Source organism: Dendrobium catenatum, unplaced genomic scaffold, assembly GCF_001605985.2.
Source record: "Dendrobium catenatum unplaced genomic scaffold, ASM160598v2 fragScaff_scaffold_637, whole genome shotgun sequence".
Taxonomy (NCBI): domain Eukaryota; kingdom Viridiplantae; phylum Streptophyta; class Magnoliopsida; order Asparagales; family Orchidaceae; genus Dendrobium; species Dendrobium catenatum.
The window spans coordinates 962,346-987,357 of record NW_021319099.1 but is presented as its reverse complement, the minus strand read 5'-3'; the positions used below and the strand labels follow the sequence as shown (position 1 = coordinate 987,357).

At 38.2% G+C, this 25,012-nt stretch overlaps 1 protein-coding gene across 12 annotated transcripts in view; it reads left to right on the top strand.

The window, feature by feature from the left end:
• The window catches only part of LOC110102593, an 81,313-nt gene that overhangs the window by 55,091 nt on the left and 1,210 nt on the right, over window positions 1–25,012 (top strand). For 9 of the 12 annotated variants that reach the window (XM_020830989.2, XM_020830986.2, XM_020830987.2 and 6 more), the window contains 6 exons: window positions 19,675–19,800; window positions 19,916–20,509; window positions 21,017–21,372; window positions 21,454–21,552; window positions 22,100–22,243; window positions 22,592–22,950. In XM_020830989.2, the coding sequence (XP_020686648.1) occupies window positions 19,707–19,800; window positions 19,916–20,509; window positions 21,017–21,372; window positions 21,454–21,552; window positions 22,100–22,243; window positions 22,592–22,729 (1,425 nt within the window). In that variant the 5' untranslated portion in view covers window positions 19,675–19,706 and the 3' untranslated portion in view covers window positions 22,730–22,950. Of the gene's footprint in view, window positions 1–19,674; window positions 19,801–19,915; window positions 20,510–21,016; window positions 21,373–21,453; window positions 21,553–22,099; window positions 22,244–22,591; window positions 22,951–25,012 lie in introns of those variants that run through there. The other 3 variants (XM_020830984.2, XM_020830983.2, XR_003700978.1) reach the window with 3 other exon arrangements.

Here is a 25,012-nt window from a genome sequence, read left to right as displayed (position 1 = left end):
GCTTTTCCTAAAGATCCCTCGCCGGAATCTCGCCGGCCGCCGTCCGGGAAGAAGCTTCCGTCGCCTCCTCCTCTCTCCCGTCGCCTTCTCTCTTGCTCGGCCAAAAAAACGCACAAGTCCCTTAGGCGTGAAATGAGGTTTAAGGAAAAACAATTTAGCATTTTACGCATGTGCCCTTATCCCCATCATTTCCTTAAGAGATCTTAGGGGTAAAAATGGAAGTTTAGCCAAAATTTACTTAAACAATCTTGCGAAATTTGATATAAGTTCTTTATACCGTTTCGCTCGAAATTTCGAGACGAATCTAATTAAATTTATTTCGTAAATTTCCGACGACATCGAAATTTCACTTAAATTCGTCGCGGCACATCGATATGCGTGCGACGCACTCAATTGACGAATTTCGGGTTTTACAGCCTGTATCAAGTGTTGTTTTATCGAAAGATGGTATAGCTTGGAAACTTAAAGAAAGGAGAGAGAACAATTGTAGATTAGGAATCTTACATTCTATCCATGAGATTGCGAATGTTCAAGGATGGATGAAGATCAAAGGGAATTTAGCAATCAGGAGCTCTTCAATCTTCATTTTGTTGTTGTCAGACCCTAGGATTAGTGGTTAAATATTTGATGTGAAGCAAGCTTGGAGTTACACAAGATTATAAAGAGAATTTACTAGAAGTGTAACCGTTATAAAACTGCGTCAATTCAAATTAAGTTGGTTACAAGAATTCTCCGTATTCTACTTGCTTAGGCAAAGAGTTGTATGAAGATCAACCAAGACAATTTAACAAATACAAAAGTGAAGTAATGTTAAAAGCTTACAACATGAATTCAAAAGTTAATAAAGAGTTGTTCACCTTGAGAACCTACTCTCTTTCCTACGAAATCTAGGTTGAGCGGAGGAAGATCGTCCACGCTAGAAATGAGGTAGCCACTAGTACAGAAGAGCCGAGGAACGTCGTTGTTGGGAAGGTAGTCGGAGGTGGTGGAACGGGAGGTTGACTGTTGATGATCCACTCGTAGTCTGAAAATTGATCGTCGATGCAGTCCACAAGGGTGGGGAGGATTCGATTCAAGTAATCTTCAATGGTGTCGTCAAAGCCAAACCCAACGTCGAAGAATGATGATCGAAGGATGTGGATGTCTCCGTAGACGTCGAGTATGAGCCCGTGATCAACTTCGGGATCCGCCATACATAATTTCCACGTAGGCGAGAGATCACGAAGAAACCCAACAGGCGAGAGATCATGAAGAAACTCAAGAGAGAAGAGGGGGGGGGGTGGAGGAGAATGGAGAAGCTAGGTTTCTTGGTAGAAATTAGGTTAGGTTGGTGGTGGAGGTGTTTAGATCTAAATCTGAAATTATTTTCAGATTTTAGTAATTTAGGAGTAATTTTGAAATTTGAACCCAAAATTGATTGCAATTAATGCCTTAATGCGGGAATAATGGGAGGGAGCCAAGTAAGGGGTCGACGGTATGTAGAGGGAGAGAGAGAGGAGTGGTTTCGAATAAAAATTGAAATTAATTTCAGTTTGAAGGAGTTTGGAGGGAAAATATTTTGAAATCAATTTGGATTTCAAACATGGATGAGGGATTTAATATGCAATCAATGGGGACCCATCATAGGGCCGGCGGCATCAAGGAGGGAGGGGATTTGGGAGAATGAGGAGTTTCCAATTAGGTGGTGATGACTTGGAAAGAGAATTTATTGAATCCAATTTGATTTAATTTTAAATTGAATTCAATCATAAAAACTTTCCTAAATTGGATTTCTTAATTTGGAAAGAATTTGAAATTTGAAATTCAAATTTCAAATTCAGAGGCTAGCGGAGAGAGGGGTGGTGGGCTTATGGCGGGAGGTCGGTGGCAAGGTGCTTAGGGCGGGAGGTCGGTGGCAAGGTGGCCTGCCGGTGGTGTGGAGTGGCCGACGGCTAGAGCTCCAAGGGGCGGCGGCAAGGGAGGATGGGGTCGGGTTCTCCTGGCCAAGGGTTGAGTGTTGGTTCCTCTTGAGGTGGAAGAGGGAGTGAGGGGAGGAGGAAAATAAGAAAAGTAAGAATCACTAACCGTGCTCCTTCAACCACTAGAACTCACAAAGAGATCTAAGACTCTCTACTCAAGAACTCACAAAGAGATCTAGGGAAGTTTGGACTCACAAAGAGAACAAGGGAATCAAATTTTCATTCATCAATAAACAATCCTCATACAAGATAAGAGAGCCATATATATAGGCTTCAAAATGAAAACTAATACAAAAGACTAACATGCCCCTTGGGCTACAATAGCGACCAACTACCCATAAGGGAAAAAATGGAAAAATTGAAAATCGAAATGCGTAATATATAAAATACTAATACAAATAAGCATCAAAAGTAAAGGCTCTCCATCATGGCCATCGATCTCCTATGTCGTCTCTGATAAATGCGTCGAAATCTCTTGTCGATGTCTCCATCATTCTCCCCCGGTGGGAGAGAACTCGACCCCATCAAGTGAGTACTGTGGAAGCTCTCGTATTGGTCTAGAAGGTCTGGATCCAATCTCTGTAGCTCCTCTCGATCAATCCACGTGTCCTCTGTTTTCGATGTTCCTTTCCAATGAACTAGGTACCTTCGGCGTCCTCTTTCCTTTGTGGAGATGATCTCATCATCTAGAATGGTTTTGATCTTCTCTGCAATGGGTAAATGGGGTAAATTGGGGAGTGGGTGAAGGCTGGGGATCTCACCAGGTGGGGTCACACAAGGCTCATTTTTAAGTGGATTGTTGGGGTTAAAATCAGGACCCTCGAAGGCTACTAGATCCTCTATATTAGAAGTTGGATTTATGTTAAGACTTCTGGGAGGTCTAGCACATAAGCATTACTGATAACCTTTGAAATTATCTTAGAAGGTCCGGCGCTTCTTGCATGCAACTTCTTTACGGAACCAGGAAGAAAACGCTCCAGGCGGATTCGTACCATCACAAAGTCTCCAATTTCGAATTTCTTAAACTTTCTTTTCTTATCAGCAATAATTTTATAATTGTATTACTGTGTTCAATTTTCTTTTTAATCTCAGTGGGTAACTCATGGAGATGAGATGCAAATGCAAATGCAGACTCTGATGTTCTACTCCTAGGACTCATGGGAACTAGATCGATGGGTTGCTTGGGTTGATATCCATACACTATCTCAGCAGGATTTAGGCCAGTGGCTTGGTTGATAGAGTTATTATAAGCAAATTCTGCGACGGGCAGCTTAGAATCCCAATCCCTAAGGTTTTCTCCTACCAACGTCCTCAAAAGATTTCCTAAACTCCTATTAACAACCTCAGTTTGACCATCGGTCTTGGGGTGAAAAGTTGTAGAAAATTGAAGCTTCGTCCCCATCTTGTGCCATAGAGTCTTTCAAAAGTAATTTGTAAACTTGACATCTATATCGGAAGCGATGGTTTTCGGTAGGCCATGAAGTCTAACTATTTCATCAAAATAGAGCTTAGCAATCTGTGAAGCATCAAACGTTTTTGAACATGGGAAGAAATGGACCATTTTAGAGAACCGGTCAACGACCACACATATAGAATCGTGCTTCCTAGCAGTTTTGGGCAACCCAAGGACGAAATCCATACTCACATCCTGCCAAGGGCAATTGGGTATGGGGAGTGGAGAGTAGAGTCCTGTATTCTGCTTGCGTTGTTTGGCCAGTTGGCAGGTATGACATCTCCTTAATGATTTACTAATGCCGCGCTTAAGGTTGGGCCAGTAGAATTGGTTTTCTAATGCAGCAATAGTCTTGGCTTGACCAAAGTGGCCGGCTAAACCTCCTGCATGTAGTTCCCAGACAAGGTATTCATGAAGGGAGGATTGGGGAATGCAGAGTTGCTGAGCCTTAAACAGGTACCCATCTTCTACGAAGAAATCATCAATTGTACGCTCACGTCTTGAAGTCAAAAGGGAATGGGTATCACTAAAATTAGGGCAGTCCTTATAGTTTTCTTTGAGGCGTTCAAATCCGATCTCTTCAGTTCTCATTTATTGGGTAATCATTAATCTTCTGCTAAGGGCATCCGCAGCTTTATTCTCAGATCCTGCCTTATGTCCAATCGTGTATGTGTACTCTTGTAAGAATTCGACCCAACGACCATGGCGGGCATTGAGTTTCTTCTGCGAATTGATGTATCTCAAGGCTTCATGATCCGAGAATATCACAAATTCTTGTGGCAATAAGTAGTGTCTCCAGTATCTAAGGGACTGAATGACCGCATAGAATTCCTTGTCATAGGTAGAATACCTTTGACAAATGTCATTTAACTTCTCGCTAAAGTATGCCATAGGCTGTCCTTCTTGAGATAAGACTCCTCTTATTCCAAATACCTGATGCGTCACAAGTTACTTCAAAAATTTTAGAGAAATCGGGGAGACGCATAACAGGGGCTTCAACCATTTTCCTCTTAATATCCTCGACAGCCTTAGTGGCGGCTAGCATCCATTGAAATTCTCCTTTCTTGAGGCAGTCTGTTATGGGTGGTACTATCGTGCTAAAGTTCCTAATAAACCTCCTATAGAAGGTGGCCAATCCATGAAAACTCCGAATATCTCTAATATTTTTAGGCTCAGGCCACTCATTAATTGCTCTAACCTTTTCAGGGTCAGCTGAAATTCCTTGAGATGATATTATGAACCCGAGAAAAGTAACACTATCTGTGAGAAACACACATTTCTTAGGATTAGCATATAATTGTTCTTTCCTCAAAATCTCACAGACTTGCTTCAGATGTTTTAAATGTTGGTCCACTGAGTTACTATAGATCAATATATCATCAAAGTATACGACGACAAATTTTCCTCGGAAAGGTCGAAGGACTTGGGTCATCACTTGCATGAAGGTGCTAGGAGCGTTATTAAGAACAAATGGCATAACCATCCATTCATACAACTCGTCTTTTGTTTTGAAGGTCATTTTCCATTCATCACCAGGGCGGATTCTTATATGATGGTATCCGCTTTTAAGGTCAATTTTCAAGAATAGAGTTGCCCCAACCATCATGTCTAACATGTCGTCTAATCGAGGGATTGAAAAACGATATTTCATCGTAATCTTGTTGATAGTGCGACTATCAACACACATCCTCCAAGAACCGTCCCTTTTAAGAGTTAATAGGGCTGGAACCGCACACGGGCTAAGGCTTTCTTTGATAAATCCGCATTGTAGGAGTTCATCTACTTGCTTCTTCAGTTCAGTATGCTCCGTTGGGTTCATTCGGTAGTAAGGGAGGTTTGGTAGGGAAGCTCCGGGTACTAAGTCGATGACATGTTGGATGTCCCTAAGGGTGGGAGTTGGTTGGGTAGCTCCTCGGGGAAGGCATCAGCAAAGGTTTCAAGAAGAGGCTTAACTTCCTCGGGGATATGCTCCTCTTGATCAACATCCACTTCTCTAGCTACCAGGGCATACATGGGTGATCCTTGGTGAAGCTCAATGTCCACTTCTTTCGCAGTTAAGAAGTGTAATGGCCCTTATTAGGTTTAACAGGAGTAGCCTTAACTTCAACCTTGTCGGATTTAGGTTGAGAGGGAAGTAATTTGATTTTCTTGCCATTGTGTTCAAACATGCAGGTGTTTGATCTCCCATAAATATGTACGTCGTTGTCAAACAGCCAAGGGAGACCAAGGATAATTTGGCCCAAATCCATTGTCAACACGTGACACCAAATTTTCTCTTGATATCCAATAAATTCGAGTGGGATAAGGCTCCTATCTTTTATCTCCATGGAGGTTGAGTTAATCCAGGCAACCTTATAAGGTTTTGGGTGAGGTGTGGCTTTAATGTTCAGTTTTGATATTATCGCTGAAGAGACAGCATTGATGCAGCTCCCAATATCAATAATGACCTTACAGTTCTTATCCCCTATCTTAGTAAAGGTATGGAAAATGGAGGTCCTCCGCCAGTCATCACTTGGTCTAGGTTGGGACAACGTACATCTAACGACTTATAAGGCAACGGATTCATCCTCAGTGAAGAAGTCTTCTTCCTCATCAACATGATGAACTAAATCAGTTTCAGGTTTGTCCTCGTCTTCATCAACTTCTTCAATTATGGTGACCTTATAGGGACTAGAACATTGCGATGCAATGTGCCCATACCCATGACACCTATAACACTTGGTTCCCGAAGTGGATTTGGTAGTGTCCTGTTCGGGGGCTTTACCTTTAAAGTCCGGGCGAGGTTGGGCTGAACTAGCAGCTGGTTGGTTAGCCATAGAGCCCGTGGGTCGGTTCTATGGTTGGCCGGTGGAAGTTCTATATGAAGTTGGGCGGGAGTCAAACTGCTTGGTGTGGGAATGGGTTCGGGACTCCTCGAGGTCAAGTACTAGACTGCAGGTTGCTTCTAGCGTGTCTATCCCTCTTGCAAAAAGCTCAGTTCGGAGATCTTCCCTAAGGCCGGCTCTAAACATGGATAGGATTTGTGCGGGGGTAGAAGATTCTTCGCCATTGCAACGGATTAAGAAATCGTCGAAGGCGGAGATGTAGTCTTTTACGGGCTTGCTTCCCTGGGTCAGCCTATTCCATTTATCTAGGATCTTGGGGTAGTAAGAAGAAGGAAGGTATTTTCTCCTAAGCTCTTGTTTCATAGTTCGCCAGTCGGTGATGGGATGTTCACCTCGAGCTTCCCGCAATTTTTTCAAATTTGTCCAGTATAGGTTGGCTCGACCAGTGAGTTTCATCTCGGCGAACTTAACTTTCCTATCTTCCGAAATGTTGTACCATCTGAAATAACTATCCATCGCTTTGATCCAATCTAAGAAGACTTGTGGGTCTAGGGTACCATCGTAGGACAGGGCGTTTATACGGATGTTCTTTAACAACTGAGCATCGTTATCTCTCCAAGTGGGTTCATTTCCTATTGTATCCTGATTGGGTCTTTGGGTTATGACAGTAGTGGTCTCGAGGATGGCCATGATCGGTCCGGTTATCATCACCATAGGGTGAATGTCGCCTTGAAGGGGTATAGATTGCGGGGTTCTCTATACGCTCAATGTTATCTAGTCGATCACTTGTTTGGCGCCTAAAGTCTGCTAAGTCCGTCTGAGTGTTTCGGATTTGCTGCGTAACAGTTCCAAGTTGGTCTACTATGAGGTCTAGAGTCGCCTGAATATGTTCCGGATCCATGGGTGGAAGCTAGGGGTTGCTAGGGGAAGTACCGGGGTGGTGGACAGCACCTAGACACTAAGGTAATATGCTCTTAATGTCACTAAATGATGCTGAAATGTTGAGGACAGCAAACTACTACAAAGACCTAAGTTGTCTAAGTGTTGAGGGAGGGTTAAAAGGTGTGGGCAGCAATTTATCACTTGCCTAAACTCACCTAAAGGCCAAATAAAAGTGCTGGAATTTTCTGGACAGCAGGTTATATAGTTTGGCAAAGCAACCTAATCAATTAGGGGTGTTGTAGTGACATAGATAAACTAAATAGGCAATGGTATGCATGCGACGAATTTCACAAATAGCTAACTAGACTCCTAGGAACTTCTAGCACATGCTACCATGCTCTGATACCAAAATGATGTGATGCAAGCTTGGAGTTACACAAGATTATAAAGAGAATTTACTAGAAGTGTAACCATTATAAAACTATGCATCAATTCAAAGTTGGTTACAAGAATTCTCCGTATTCCACTTGCTTAGGCAAAGAGTTGTATGAAGACAACTAAGACAATTTAATCAAATACAAAAGTGAAGTGATGTTAAAAGCTTACAACATGAATCCAAAAGTTAATAAATAGTTGTTCACCTTGAGGACCTACTCTCTTTCCTACGAATCTTGGTTGAGCGGAGGAAGATCGTCCACGCTAGAAATGAGGTAACCACTAGTATGGAAGAGCCAAGGAACGTCGTTGTTGGGAAGGTAGTCGGAGGTGGAGGTGGCACGGGAGGTTGACCGTTGATGATCCACTCGTAGTCTGAAAATTGATCGCCGATGACGTCCACAAGGGTGCGGAGTCGATTCAAGTAATCTTCAATGGTGTCGTCAAAGCCAAACCCAACGTCGAAGAATGACGATCGAAGGATGTGGATATCTCCGTAGACGTCGAGTACGAGCCCGTGATCAACTTCGGGATCCACCATACATAGTTTCCACGTAGGCGAGAGATCACGAAGAAACCCAAGAGAGAAGGGGGGGGGGAGCTGGTTTGGAGAGGAGAAGGGAGAGGCTAGGTTTCTTGGTAGAAATTGGTAGAAATTAGGTTAGGTTGGTGGTGGAGGGGTTTAGATCTAAATCTGAAATTATTCTCAGATTTTAGTAATTTAGGAGAGGAGTAATTTTGAAATTTGAATCCAAAATTGATTGAAATTAATGCCTTAATGGGGGAATAATGGGAGGGAGCCAAGGGGCCGGCGGTATGGAGAGAGAGCGAGAGGAGTGGTTTCGAATAAAAATTGAAATTAATTTCAGTTTTAAGGAGTGTGGAGGGAAAATATTTTGAAATTAATTTGGATTTCAAACATGGATGAGGGATTTAATATTCAATCAATGGGGACCCATCATTGGGCCGGCGGCATCAAGGAGGGAGGGGATTTGGGAGAATGAGGAGTTTCCAATTAGGTGGTGATGACTTGGAAAAAGAATTTATTGAATCCAATTTGATTTAATTTTAAATTGAATTCAATCATAAAACTTTCATAAATTAGATATCTTAATTTGGAAAGACTTTGAAATTTGAAATTCAAATTTCAAATTCGAAGGCTAGCGGAGAGAGGGGTGGTGGGCATATGGCGGGAGGCCGGTGGTGTCGAAGTGGCCGGCGGCTAGGCTCCAAGGGTCGACGGTAAGGGAGGATGGGGTCGGGTTCTCCTGGCCAAGCGTTGAGTGTTGGTTCCTCTTGAGGTGGAAGAGGGAGTGAGGGGAGGGGAAAATAAGAAAAGTGAGAATCACTAACCGTGCTCCTTCAACTACTAGAACTCACAAAGAGATCTAAGACTCTCTCCTCAAGAACTCACAAAGAGATCTAGGGAAGTTTGGACTCACAAAGAGAACAAGGGAATCAAATTTTCATTCATTAATAATCAATCCTCATACAAGATAAGAGAGCCTTATATATAGGCTTCCAAATGACAACTAATACAAAAGACTAACATGCCCCTTGGGCTACAATAGCGACAACTACCCATAAGGGCAAAAACGAAAAAATTGAAAATAGAAATGCGTAATACATAAAATGTTAATACAAATATGCATCGAAAGTAAAGACTCTCCATCATGGCCATCGATCGCCTGTGTCGTCTCTGATAAACGCGTCGAAATCCCTTGTCGATGTCCCCATCAATATCTTTCGGGAAGTAACTCTTCCTCTTATCCTACAATATGCTATAGTAATCCTAGATGAACAAATCTTTTTGTTCTAGAAAAAATAGGTTAGAGAATGCATGTACCCTATGGAGCATTATTTTATTGAAAGTAAGTAGATCACAAAAAAAATCTCAAATTATTTCAGAAGTCTCTTGAAATATGACTACTGATGTAATAAAAGGTTTGAGACTATTCAAAAACCAGTTGAGAACGACAATCAATCTTGCAATTTGGAGATCTTGTAAATATCGTCAAGAGCTGGAGGAGAGGCTGCTAGATAGGAGTTTATCCTAAGAACCAACAAAAAATAATTGGCCCTTGACTCTAAATGATAATTAGTACGGTTTAACTTGATATATATAACAATGTTCGAAAAGTTTTTCACATAATGTTGAGGAACTGGAGAGACCACAATATAGTATAAAATAAAGGTAGATAGGAAGAAAGGAGACTAGATCATTGATTGCAGGTTGTTGTTGAGGGAGCATGTGCGAACAATCGGATTATACATAGGGATCACAATTTGTTGTATGTAATACTGTAACGGCAAAACCACCGACTCCACCGACAAACCCAAACGACACATCCCCTCATTCACCGACATACTCACGAAATAAAATAAACTCCCTCTCATTCGGTAGACACACGCACACAAAGCTCTGAGAACCGGAAGAAAATCACGAGGCAAGGAAGTTGGACGACTTACCTCTACCCCCGTCGATCCCATCCTTCCACCGTCGCCGGCCGACTCACCAGAGCCGAACCCGTCGTCTCCCCGCTCGCGCCGCCAAACCCACCACCGCCTGCCGACGCCGAACCCGCCTCCGCCGCCTCCGTCGCCGACCAAGGAATCTCGAGCCGTGCCTGACCTCCGACCTCTGCCCTAGCCCGACTCCTGCTTTGCTCTCACCCGATACTTCTCCCCTCTCCTCTGTTATATATATATTATATAATATATGTTATATAAGATATATATATATATATAATATATTAAATAAGATATGTGATATATATATATATATATATATATATATTTATAACATAAATGTAATAAAATTTTAAAAAAAAGCGAGATTGGAGAAGAAATTGAGGATTTTCATAATCAGAAGACCCGCCGTCGGTACCTAGTCCGCTGGGATGTTTGAAATTGGAAGAACTCAGTCGTATGGATTTTAATCACGAAGACAGGAATGGTATTTTAAATTTGAAGACACACGGGCCATCGTATCTTAGATCGGCCGTGGATGGTTCAAATGAAGACCTCACGCAGTCGATCGTTAAGTCTTGGTGGAGATGGTTGATGAAATTGAAGACCCTAACGCCGTCAGACCTTATGGATGGTAAGAGATATTACGAATAGTGCCTAGTTCTTGATTCTCCCTGTGTGGGGAGGAGCGTCGGGAGGATACTGAAATTATTAGTGAACAAGCAAGGGACTTGGGAATAACAAAATTGAAATTTGAATTTTGAAACAATATTCAAATTTAAATCATTTAAATAAATTGATAAAAAAAAAATGTTTGACAATACTTGCAAAAATGGATTGAATATGAACTTGATTTAAAATTAAAGTGATATGTAAATATAATATCAAAATTAACTTTTTTAATCAAGAATCTCGCACCAAGAAATGTTAATAATATTTATGGAGCCATTTTGTCAATCACAAAAAGATATTGATTTCTAATGGAAACTTTAAATAGACTTTGTGATATTGATATTTAATCTCAAATTATTCAAAATATTTTTACCACATTAATTGTCCAAAGCCTTAAATCATTAATCAAAAATGTCATCAGCATTGAAATATGTTGAAACTAATATTGAAGGAAGAAATATACTCTCGAGTGATGAGTGATGAAACCTTTAATAGACGCTATTATTAGTCCTTTTTTTAGCATCTATTTGATTTAAGGACATTGATTCTTTCATATATTACCAAATGTTATTCAAAAGAAACGGTGTAACTTTCAATTGAGAAAGTGCATTTGAACATTCCCTAAGTGGTTAATATGGAATAAATATTAACCAAATGCAATATGGCTTGGAACTTATGGTTTTTTATATATTAAAACAATGGTTATGATTATGGTAGCATAAGTGTTTGAAGGCGTTCGTTAGGCCCTTAAGTGAAATAGCGGCCAATTTTCCTAAATACAAATCATCTCATAAAATAGATTATATTAAATATTTTAAAATGCCCCTTTATATAAAAATGTGACCCAACTTGAACTAAATAAATCCTTGCATGTGCTCCGGTCAATATGTTAAACGTATAAACACTATATCCGAGAAATGCCTGGCGCAGGGTCAATGCTACGCCGGCATGGTGCTCAAATCGTCACTTTTCTAAGTCCCCAAACCCACGATTCGAGAACTGCTACGCGGGGTAAAATATTCAAGTTTCATCCTCCTCCTCAAAAGGACTGGAGATCGACACGAACTTGAAAATGCCAAAATGCTCCCAAAATCCCACTTAAAAAAATAAGTGACCTTAATATCAACCCACTGATGAGTGGGCCGGTGTTGATAGGAAAAATCTCAACCGAAGGGGTTTTAAGTCTCTAAACACCAATCAATTCTTTCTGAAATGAAATATATCACCTTAAAACTAAATTAAAATCATCCACCTCCCTCAACCAGTTTTGTCGGGGGTGATAAAATTTGAAAATTAACCTCAGCTCACAGATAAAATGTGTGTTATGATTCACTTTGATTCATCCTCAAACAGTCATCTTGCCAGCAGGGACCGTTGGCACGTTCCCTCTGTCGGGTGGTTTTGCCGCAAAATGACTATCATATTATATTAACGATACGGTCCAAAAGGCCCGTATGTTTCTTAAAGGCCCTTCAAACCCTGAGTTTGAATCACTAGGGTATCATTCGATAGGCATAAAGCCCTCTCTATCAGCTAAAGGTGGATTCAGATATTATCCGCCTTAGACAAACATCAAAACCCAGGCTTTACAACGGTATTCTTGGACGAAGCCAACTCCATGTCTGCCGCACAAGGGCCTTCTGTTCAGGTTGGGTCGACTACCTCTTCTGAACCTAAGTAGACCAGGGGATGTATGACAGCCCGGGGCGACAAGAACAATGGATCTTGATCGGGCTGTCTTCATTCCCCCCACCACCAGTTTTAAGTTTATGGTGATAAACTTCAAATTCCAAACTTTAAAATTTAAATCCAAAATTCAAACCTTAAAATTATTGCTATTATACGATAGGTTCATAACCTATGTGAACGCTTGAACGACTAGCCTTAATCGAAAGTTCTCTCTTGTTATCAGGAGGGGTAATTAACTATAGGGGCTTGCGCCTATAGGAAACCAGAATTCAGATCAAAAAGTCCTCACCAAATGAGGGCGAAATCTCTGGGTAGTGTCTTATCTAAAACCCAATCTGCCTTCTGAAAATTCCCCTGGAACCTAATCTCGTTAAAACTTTCTACCGTCATCGTCACACTTAATAGAAAAATAAATCGATGGCGCAGAGAGGCCGGGATCACACACTATAAAATGGAATTTTTGGAGCCCACAGTAATTTGGTCGAGTGGCTTACAACAAGTGGTATGTTTAGTACCACAATCCAATTTAAGAACACACAACAATTGTTGGTTTACCTACATGTGTAAGTAATATTTGTGCACGATATTTTGTGAATAGTGGCAAATGTTCAGCATGTTTCCAACATTTGTGAATAGTGTATGCATGCATAGTCAACATCAACATTTGAGGGGCATCAACACATGAGTGGGCACAATGAGCTATCAAGGGCTGCAACGCACACAAGCGTGAGTATGTCGAGCATGGGTAGAGATGTTAGTGGGGGTTGATTGTTGACTAGTTACGGTTGGGGGGACGGGGTTTGAGTGGGGTGACTTTTTTATTGGGATTAATCATGAGGATGAGTATGTTTGCCCTACTTTGATACCATTTTGAGATGAAAGAGCCTTCAATATCTTAAACTAAATATGTTGAGCATATAAATAGGCTGGCCAAAGAATACAAAGAGAAAACAAATTAAAAGAGATATATATATTCTTAATATTCGGTTTTGTTAAATCCTAGCCGTTCCCTCTCGAAGGAGATCTAACGACCATGAAGAGCGATTCGTGGGAAGCTCGTAGGAATCACACCAGGATCATACTAATTCCTTTCCATACTGAAGTAGCTGATTTAGGAAGGAATATATGAGGGCTATTATGCATGAATCTGTAAATATTTGTTTCTTTATTAAGATATCATGTATAGATCTATAAATAGGGAAGAAATTGAGATTTGAAGCATGGTTTCTTTTCCCTCTCAAATTTTCAATTTTAACATGGTCTCAGAGCCACGAACAAGATAGAGAGGAAGCCATCTTAAGCCGAGCGAGCGAAAGAAGTTTTACTGTTGGAAGACGAAGCCTAGCCTCGCTCTTGCCTCTAGAAGAAAGAAGGTGATGATCGAACGCTTGACACAATCCAGTTTGCCCAAATGCTTGACACAATTCAGTTCGCCCGAACGATTGGAGAAGATGCTCTAAGAAGACGCTCGGAGAAGATGTTTGCTTGAACGTTCGTAGACGACTCGATTGGAAGCCCCTACCAATCCGTAGAGACAGATGGGTGCCCTTCACTCGGGACGGACTGACAGCAGCAAGGAATCTTAAATCAAATTTGATTAAGACCTAATCAACCTTTATTGCTAATATTACCTAATCAGCCTTTATTGGTGTTATAACACCACAATATCTGAAGAAAATTCATCCCAAAGCTTTTTGATCAAATAGAAGATTCTATAATACACCAAGAATGAGGTGATCTCCAAAAGATGCAACCTTGCTATCGCTTAAACGGGAAGAACTACCTAAAGTGGTTTCAATTTGTAAAGACCTACTTATAGGAAAAAGGAAAAATACACCACCTCTTCATAGGAGGACCAAATGAAGGAGATCCTAATTTTTGGTCATGGGATGAATCAGACTCTATGATTATGTCATGGTTGTGGAATTTCATGACTCTAGAAATTAGCAATACATTTATGTTCCTCTCCACTGCAAAGAACATATGAGATGCCGCTAGACAGACTTTCTCAAAAGCTCGGGATGGTGCTCAAATCTTTGAAATCAAAATCAAAGTAGGGAACCCAGAACAAGGAAGCAAGACCGTGAAGGAGTATGCCACCCTTCTACAAAACCTATGGCAAGAACTTTAACACTTCAGATGCATTGAAACCAAATGTCCAGAAGATGCTGCGATCCTAAAGAACTTTATTGAAAAAGATAGATTTTATGATTTTCTTACATGATTAAATGCATAATTTGATAAAGTTAGAGTCTAGATCCTCGGCAAAGAGGAGATGCCATCTCTATATGAAACAATTGCTCTCATCCGCGCTGAAGAAAGCCGAAGATATGTAATGCCAAAACCAAAAGCTGTTGAGAGCTTAACAATGATGACCAAAGAAGTTCCATGGAAGAAAAAAGGTAAAGACTCCTCGAAATATAAAGACAGTGACTCACTTTGGTGTAGCTATTGCAAGAAGTCAAGACATATAAAGAAAACATGCTGGAAGATACACGGAAAGCCCCTCAAGTAAGGAGTGGATTCAAAGTAGTGAGAAAAGAGACACATCATACACTAACACCACGATGAGTCAGCCTAACACAGAAACACCAACCAGCTTCAAAGAACTCACTAAAGATGACATTGACAAACTAAGACAACTCCTGGTATCGCTTGAAAAACCACTTGCATATTCTTTTCTTGCACTTTCAGGTAAGTTTCTTATATTCACTGGATTAAGTACCTTCATAAATCATTTGAAAGGAATATAGATCATTGACTCAGGAACCATAAATCACATGATAAACTCCACCACCCACTTCATCAATTATAATCCTTGCTTAAGTGACAAGAAAATCATCATTGCTGATTAAACCCTACTTATTGCTTATTTCAGGACTAGGGATCGGGGAAGAAGATTAGACTTGCTAAGGAGAAAGTTGGACTATACTATCTGGAAGAGCTGAACAAATCTAAAAAAAGCTACTCTATGTTATCCCTTGTTGACAAAAAAATAAATTATTTGGTTTAATCATTTCAGATTAGGACATCCATCATTAGAAGTCCTAAAATATATGTTTCCTAAACTTTTTCATAATTTGAAAAATGAATATTTTCATTGTGAAACTTGTGAATTAGCCAAACATAAAAGAATCGATTTTCCAAATAAAAATGAGAGATGCAATACTCCTTTCCCTTATATCTCATTCATAAAAAATCCCCAACATCTCTGGGGCTCGTTAGTTTGTATGTTTCATTGATGATTGTACTCGGGTATCTTGGATCTACCTCCTCAAAAATAAATCTAACGTTAGCACCAATCTTCCCATTTTTGACGCCATGATTTATAATCAATTCATGATAAAAATAAAGAAATTTCGTTCAGACAATGCTAAAGACTACTTCAACTAAACCCTATACTCTTATTTTTAGAGTGAATGTATCATCCACGAATCCTCCTGCATTCACACCCTACAACAAAATGGGGTTGTAGAAAAAAAGAATGGTCATCTCCTAGCTTCCACTTGCGCCTTCCTACTCTACCACAATATACAAAATCCTACTAGGGAGAAGCCCTCCTAACTGCCACTTATGTTATAAACCGACTACCTTCAAAAACATTGGGATTGAAAGCTCCAATGGATATTTTGTCCACCTTTTACCCCGATATTTGAACCCATAATAACCTTACATCCAGAATCTTTGGGTGCACTGCCTATGTTCACATTCACAGCCAGAATAGAGGAAAACTGGATCCAATGACACTCAAATGTATCTTTATCGGATACTCTGCCACCCAAAAAGATTAAAAGTACTATCACCCCCCACAAAGAAAACTCTTGTATTCATTTATGTCACTTTAAATGAACAAAATTCTTACTTTACGAAACCTCATTTTCAGGGGGAGATAGAAATAAAGGAAGATGATGAAAGTATGCTTGCCCCTCTTGACCTTTCCCAACTACATCAAATGAATTCACCTGGAATTCAAAATAGGGAAGCTGAAGACAAAACTATCCTTAGATTTGGGAATGACTATTCCAGGCATACAAATTCAAATTGTGCTCCGAAGCAGATCCAAGATTTTGAACCATCTCTTGAAAATAAGATAAATTCACCACCTCCCTTATACCTATAATGAACTCCATATCAATAAATAATTTTTCTTCCCCATATAAAAACTTCCTTGTTACGCTAGACAATATTCATATTCCTAATGATATTTCTAAGGCTTAGTCTGATGAAAATTGAAAAAATGACCTGAAAGACGAAATACAGGCCCTAGAGAAGAACAACACATGGGAGATCATCAACCTACCGCTAGGAAAATAGGCAGTCGGTTGAAAATGGATGTTCTATGTAAAATACAAAGCCAATTGTACACTAAAAAGATACAAAGCGAGTAGTGGCAAAAGGGTATACTCAAACATATGGCATTGACTACCATGATGCCTTTGCACATATAGCCAATTAAGATGAATACTGTTAGAATTCTACTTTCACTAGCAGCTAAATATAGTTGACACCTGGAACAACTAGATGTAAAGAATGCATTTATATGTGGGGACTTGGAGGAAGAGATATTTATGGAGATACTACCAGGATTTAAGGAAAAATCTGGAAGTGAAATGCTGGTTGAGAAAAGTCCCCCCTATATGGGCTAAAACAATCACCTAGGGCCTAGTTTGGAAGATTCTCAAAATTCATGCTTCTTAATGGGTATCGACAGAGTCAAGGGGACCATACACTCTTCTTTAAACACACAGACTCAGGAGAAGTCACAATACTATTAGTCTATGTAGATGATATTATCTTGATTGGGAATGATAAAAATGAGAAAGAAAGTCTAATGAAAAACTTTACTAAGGAATTTGATATTAAAGAACTTGGTAGGCTAAAATACTTTCTTGGAATTGAAGTAGCTCATTCCAGCAAAGGAATCACAACAAAAAATACATTAAAGATATTATGAAGGAAACAAGAAAAATAGCATGTAAGCCAGCACCAATGCCAGTAGAACCAAATCTCAAATTGGGAGAAGTAAAAGAATATCTAGATGTAGATAAAGGGGCTTACCAGAGACTTGTGGGAAAACTAATCTACCTTTCTCACACAAGACCAGATATAACATTTGCTATAAGTATGGTCAGTTAGTTTATGCAAAATTCAAAGTAGACTCATATGCAAGCAGTAGACAGAACATTGCACTACGTTAAGGGTAACCATGGGAAGGGGATTCTCTTCAGAAGAGACCATGGAATAACCCTAGAAGTATAAACTGATGCTAACTATGCAGGATCACCAGTAGACATAATATCTACTTCGGGGTACTGCATATTTCTTGGAGGAAACTTCGTTATATGGAGAAGCAATAAACAAAATGTGGTGGCAAGATGTAGTATAGAAGCAGAATATAGGGCTATGACCTTGGGAATATGTGAGGTACTATGGATCAAGATGATTCTAGAAGATCTAAGGATCAAGTGGGACGAACCTATAGAGTTGCATTGTGACAACAAATCAACAATTAGCATGGCTCACAATCTAGTCCAACATGACAGAATCAAGCACATAGAAGTTTATAGACATTTTATAAAAGAAAAGTTAAACAGTGGTCTTGTATGTATCAACCATGTGTCATCAAAAGATTAGCTCGCAGATGTCATTACCAAAGGGTAACATAACTCTACCTTTCTCAGAATGATAGCCAAGCTGGGAATTACAGGTCCATACCTCGCAGCTTGAGGGAGAGTGTTAAATCCCAGCCGTTTCCTCTCGAAGGAGATCCGAAGACCATGAAGAGCGATCCGTGGGAAGCTCGCAAGAATCACGCTAGAATCATACTAATTCATTTCCATAATGAAGTAGTTGATTTAGGAAGGAATGTATTAGGGCTATTATGCATGAATTTGTCAATATTTATTTTTTTATTAAGATATCATGTATAAATCTATAAATAGGGAAGAAATTGAGTAATGAAGAATGGTTTTTTTCCCTCTCAAATTCCCGATTTTAACATGTTTCAAATATTTGACATAATTTAATCACTTCCCGTTATTGAGAAACCTTCCTAAAAATGTCAAACACTGATCAATTATTTTTCTAGTGGATTCAAATTTGCTATTATGTGCTTTCTTCAATTCTTTCTTCGCCTGGAATCCTTCTTGTTTTATTTATGCAGGGCTCTGTTTGGTTTGTGTGAATTAAGATCTTTTGTGCGTTGGCTTTCCACGCCCTCTGTATAAATGATATTCTTATCTGAAGGGCCTTGATCTTTGTAATGTCTATAAATGGTTTGACATGCTTTTGTTGAGAAATTTTTCACATGGAAACAAAAGTATTGAGTGCTAATAGAAGCTGATATCCCTGCGGCATGCCATTGTTCAAACTTTGGTACGTCTCAACCTTGAAGTTTAGAAGAAAATAGTTTGTTCTAGAATACACAAAATTTATTAAAAGGAACAGAATAATACACAAATGCAGATAGTCAACCCTATTTATTTAGTTTGTCAGCCTCAAATTAACTACAGCCTCTTTTGTTTGTTTTTCTTAGGAAATATCCAATATATGAAACTTACAAAACTTTAGTCCTTATCATGTTCTTTGATTATCAGGAAACTTCTGTTAGTGGATGTGCTGAATTATGCTAATTCTAACCTTGCTACATAGCTTGCAATATATATATATATATTGTGTGTGTGGATATATACATACATACGTATGTATATGTATGCACATATATGTATATATATGTATATTGGTGCTGACGCTCTTGGATAATGTTAATGTTAATTTCTAGATCTTATAAAGAATTTTCCTTTTCTTGTTTCAGCTCTGGATTTTGAACATGATTTCAATACTTAAAGGAATACTTATACAGGTTTCTTTGAAGACTATTAAAGATGGCTTCAAGTGGCACATGAAGATGTTTAGAAATTCAGTCTTATGTTATTACTTTTGCGTTGTTAGAAATATTGATGGTATTGTGAGCGATACTTCAATAGTTTTCAGTTGATATCTTTGGAGTTGCAGATCTTAGATTGTTGGATTATGAAAATTGCAAGCTTGATATAATAGAGAAAAACATCTTAATTTTAAGTATTGTTTCTATGTGAGCGATGCTTTTGCTTAAATTTCAAAGTTCTGAATCCTGTTGTATGTGGAAATGTATAACCCTTTAATTAATATGTTATCATACGTGGTAAGGTGATTTAATGAATTAATAAATATATTAAAAACTACTTATTTCTGTTCTTAATTTATTTTCCTTCCAATCTTTATTGGAATGCCTTTCTGTTTTTCTTTGCAGACCTTGTCCTTGGAACAGAGTCAGTATCAATTATGGCACGCAGGAACTCCTATATGCCACCCACGCCTGAATCTCATCCCTTCCATCTATATAATCCTCAAAATCATAATCCTGGCAGGCATTTAGGTAAAACATCTTTTTTCTTTTTTCATTTTCGTTCTTTATACTTAATCCAATCAATTTTATCGAAATTTTCTTTTTTCCCTTTTATGCAAACTCAACAGTTTTGATATTTGATTAGCAGAAAGAACAATGCTGGCACCTACTGAAAATACGGTGTTTAATCATAGCATGAGGCTTCCGAATCCCCGTCCTGCTAATTCTGGAGTATTTCATGGCCAATATCATTGCCCTATATCAGCTGCTAGTTCTAGCCAATGTTTGCCGTATCCTACTCAATGTGCGCCTTACTGTTATGATCAACACGCTTATGTGAATGGCGCTAACATGTTTGATCCTAAGGAAGAAAATGTTAGGGTTGCATTTAAAAGAAAACACCCAAGTACACACCCAGCCTATCAGAATGACCTTGGATATTGCTTTACTGGGGGTAATTTTCAGCTGAAGCCAGTACCAGGATGCCGTAGGCCTCAATCATCCACTAGCGTTGCTATTCGTTACCCCAGCGATACTTTCTTGTTGGCTGGTGAACAACATCAGAGGAATGTGAGAAGCAGGCATGATGATGCTTCTTTTAGCCTATCCTGGCCATCTTCATCAAGCAACCCACCCCATCAATCACACACATCTGTGAATAATTCCTCTTTCAATGTAGTTGGGCAATGCGGTCTTCCACGGCTACCTAGAACTCATGCTCATTTGATTCATCCCACTGGTCAGTATGTTCTACTTTTTTTCTTGTAATTATGTGATGGACGGTGGAGGAGAGAATACTCAATTTCATTTTAATAGAAGTACAAAATCTTTTGTAGGAAAAGGCAACCAAATCTCACCTATCACATTGTTAATAAAGCAATTAATTAAATATCAACTCAATATATCATATCATTTCATTCTATTATAATGGTAATTGTAGATGTTGGACTTTAATACGATACATAAAGTTATGATTTAAATGCATGCCTATTCTTCTTCTTTTGATTTTTTATTCTTCTTCTGGGGTTTCTCCAGTTTCGTCATGAATTGAAAATATATATTTTTTCTAAAAATTAAAGAGTTGAATTTCAGTCCTTGTGGAGAAGTCAATTCAGATCTTTTACAACACTCTTCCTTATCGTGAAAATACATTTTCTCTAAAGATAAAAAGTATAACTCATAAAAATATATCATAATAATGTGTGTTGTACTGCATCATTATGACATATCTTAATATATATTTTAGTTGCAGATGCGGGTTTCTCCAGTTCTGTTATGAATCCTTCTGTTTCTGCAAATGTTATTACTGGCGGCAGCACAAACAATCATGACGCTTGCTACTCAGAACAATGGAGGAATTTATATTCTGTATTACCCACATCCCATGCTTCTGCGCCTAGAGGGACAGTGGCTGGTCCTAGCAGATACAATCACAGACAAACTTCTGCTGCTGCTTATAAGGATTCTGTGTCTTTTGTAGCTGGATCTGTCGCATTTCGTCCAAATCCAAGCCCGTTTATTCGCAACGGAGGCCTAAGAATCTCTAATGAAGCCCAACCTTTGTTCAATGAGGAGAATGGACGTGTTAGATGGACATCTCAGGTCTGTTGCTTTGCCCCCAAATCAAAGATTCACTTTGTAGCATGGTAACTGAAACAAAATCCTAACTCTTTGTTTTCACAGGATTCAGCAATGTTCAATGTGCCAAGCTATTTCAATCCTCCAGATTTGCTCGATGAGCATAGGGACCTGAGGCTAGACATTGACGACATGAGCTATGAGGTTTGTCAGTCCTCTTCCTGCATATTATACCGTTTCTATATTAATGTATTATGTTGGGAATCAAGGATGATCTAATTTAATGAGAGCAAAAAAAAAAAAAAAAAAATTGAAGATCAAATACAACAGTACATAATGAATTTAACATTAAGTTCACTGAGTTCATTGTTGGCCTGTTGCCACAACGGTAAATTTTATTATGATTTTGACAAAATTTATTTCTTTAAAGTTTATTCTCATACCCATAAATTTTCCAGATTCAACATTAAGATGGCACCCTTTATAAAGAAAAAATTCATTAAAACGCCGAAATGTCCCCAATCTATGGAGTAATTATTATGTCCGGATACCAAACGTGTCCAGAGACCAATAAAAATGCGCCACATCATTAGGCGCTCGGTACCGATAGCAGTACCACTCGGTACGCTCGGTACCCTATCCGGACACAATAATTTTTCCAATCTATGACTGAATATGCATATTACATTTTCTTCCTTTCGCAAGACAACTTAACATATCAAATGACACTAACTAGTTTGTGTGATTTCAGGAGCTTCTTGATTTACAAGATAGCATTGGAAATGTTAATACTGGGTTATCAGAAGACCAACTCTCCGTATGCCTAACAAAAACAATGTACTGCTCAACTCGGGCTTTAGAGGATCAGCTTGAATCTAGCTGCTCAATATGCTTGGTAAGCTTCATGTTTTGGGGGATTCATAGATCCCGCTATTCTTATTTATCTGCATATATAACACCTAAATTGCTTTAATATTTCTATAACACCGTGTCTAAATCACCTCAAAATCTATGAATAAAAATATGTATTTCATACTAGATAAATTTATATCAGGGATATTATTTATATGCATTAGAGAAGGTGATATTAGACGAGTAAATATAAATATTTAAATATTAAATACACAAAAAATTTAGTGGTATTTATATAAACCCTCATGTTTCAAATAAATTATTCCTAATATTATTTTTTTATATAAATTTGAAGTATCAAAATAGTGAAAATTTGGCCTGTGGTCAATAGGAAGAATACAGGGATGAGGATAATCTTGGAATGATGAAGTGCCTTCATGTTTATCATTTTGACTGCATCAATGACTGGTTAAGCAAAAAGAATGCCTGTCCTATTTGTAAAGCTCCAGCACTGGAAGATATGCCCTGAAGCAGAACTGAAGGTTACTTTCTGATTTGGATGGCTCAAAGAGCTTATTTAGACGTTTGATTTTGCAAAATTTAAATCTGCTTTTGCTTATTGTAAATAAGTTGGTTAACTAGTATGATGTTGCAAGAATTTGGTTTAGGCATTTAACATTTGTTTCAGTTGCATTGTTTATAATCTCTTATGGTATAGTTCAATGCTTAATGATTTTATTTTCATTGAAATCCTTATTTTTGGGAAATATTATAGATGATTGTACAGTTTTTAATGTATATTAATATTTAATTACACAACCAAATGGGGTTTAGTATTGTCTTTATTTGGACAAATTATTTGCAAATTTTTATGTTTTAAACTAAAATATATTTAAAGTGTCAAATGTCACATTTAAAATGATTAAAACTAAAATATTTTTAAAATGATATATTAGTAATAATTATAAAATTCAAATGAATAGTTAAGCGTCTAAATTAACTACTGAAAAGTACCTCGGCAGGCAAAAATTATGTAAATATTCCACAGATTAACTATGTAGTGGTCTATAATATTCTTGTCATGTGAAAATATAAAAATAATATGACGTAAAACAGGCTAGAAATGTACATAAGCATACCATTTATTTTACATCAAATTCTTACATCGGTACTCGCAAAAAAAAGTTTTAAAATAGTTTTTGAGTATAATATTTTTTTGAATTATAATTTTTTGAATTAAAGAGAAAAAGTAAGAAAGGTGTCTTAAAGGAAACCTCAATTTTTTTAGTACTAACAAGAAACAAATAATTTTTTTCATCAAATTATTGGATTTGACCAAAAAGTATTATTTGTTTTAATCTTTATTTTAATATGACTGGATAATTTTATAGCAACAAGCTACAGAGTGATATACATCAAACAGTGTCAACAAGTTAGTTTAAAGCTCCAATAAGAATGCCTACTAATTGGATATTAAAAAGTTTAGAAAACAGTTAAAATTACATTATTTAGTATCAGAGTATCCAAACTTAGGTGAGTAAGGCAATGTAAAGGTTTAAATTTAAGAGGAATTAGGGTTGGGAAAAAGTTAGTGCTCAGCCAACTCAATTGTAGCTATCAGTCAAGACACATTGCCCATGGTTCAAATACCTATAACCTTCTCTCCATAAGTCCAAATGATATGAAATGGAAACTAATTAAAGATTAAGAGATCTAGTTTGAATTCGGATAATTTGGTGTTTATTTGTGGATGCTTTTATGATTTTCTCTAAATTTTTTTATTAAATTGGTCTAATATTTTCTTTTATGGCTGAAGGTTGTATGTGACTTAGAGTTTCTAGAACGCTTGATTTTAATGTGTAATGACCCCAAATAAATATATTTAGATAAATGTTTAGGGAATCTACTATGGACTTGAATTTTATGGGAATTTATAGAGGAGTTTAAGTCACCCAATTGAAGGCAAACTAAAACTAGGTTAGTTCTGACCTAATTTGGGCCACAAATGATGGATTTGATTGCTAAGAAATTATGATTATAATTTTTATTGGATTGGAGAATCATTGGTAGTACAAAGCACAAAAGAAAAAAAAAATCAAGAGGTAAAGTAAGCTAAATCCTACTACTCACTCAAGTAGTAGTTTTAGAAAGGATCACTCAACCCCTTCTTGTTTGACCAGACATCAAGCTCCAACTTAATGAATTTTTCTTCAAAATTTAGTCACAATACATATCAATATCCTTCATTCCACAGTTAATTAAGTGTTTATAAAAGTTACACAATAGTAATTTGAATTTAGAAAAGATGGAAAGTGGAAAGGAAGGGGTAGTCCACGCTAGTAACAATCATAACAAGTCCCTCCTTCCTTGCTTGGCCAACCATTACACTCTTTGGCAACTTGGCTTTTCCAACCACTTATTCCTTACTCTAGGCACATAATAAACAAAATTAAGTACCTTTTTCTTATCATGACCCGGCCCGAAGGCTCAAATTAATGACAGTAAATTATTTTTTTATTACTAAATCTATCTCAAATATATTGAAAGAGCCACTAAACATCACTACAGGAAAAACGCTGAAAATCGGCGGTTTTTTCCGGCGGTTATTGTAAAATTACCGGCGGTTTTTTACGTTACCGGCGGTCTAACGGCGGTTTGGTAACCGCCGGTAAAAACGGCGTAGGAAACCAATTCCGACGGCTTTTTACCGGCGGTTTATTTTTGCGGCGGTTTTCCGGCGGCCCGTACCGCCGGTGACCACCGGAATTTTAACCGTCGGTCTTTCGGCGGTTCAGCCGCCGGTATTGTAAGC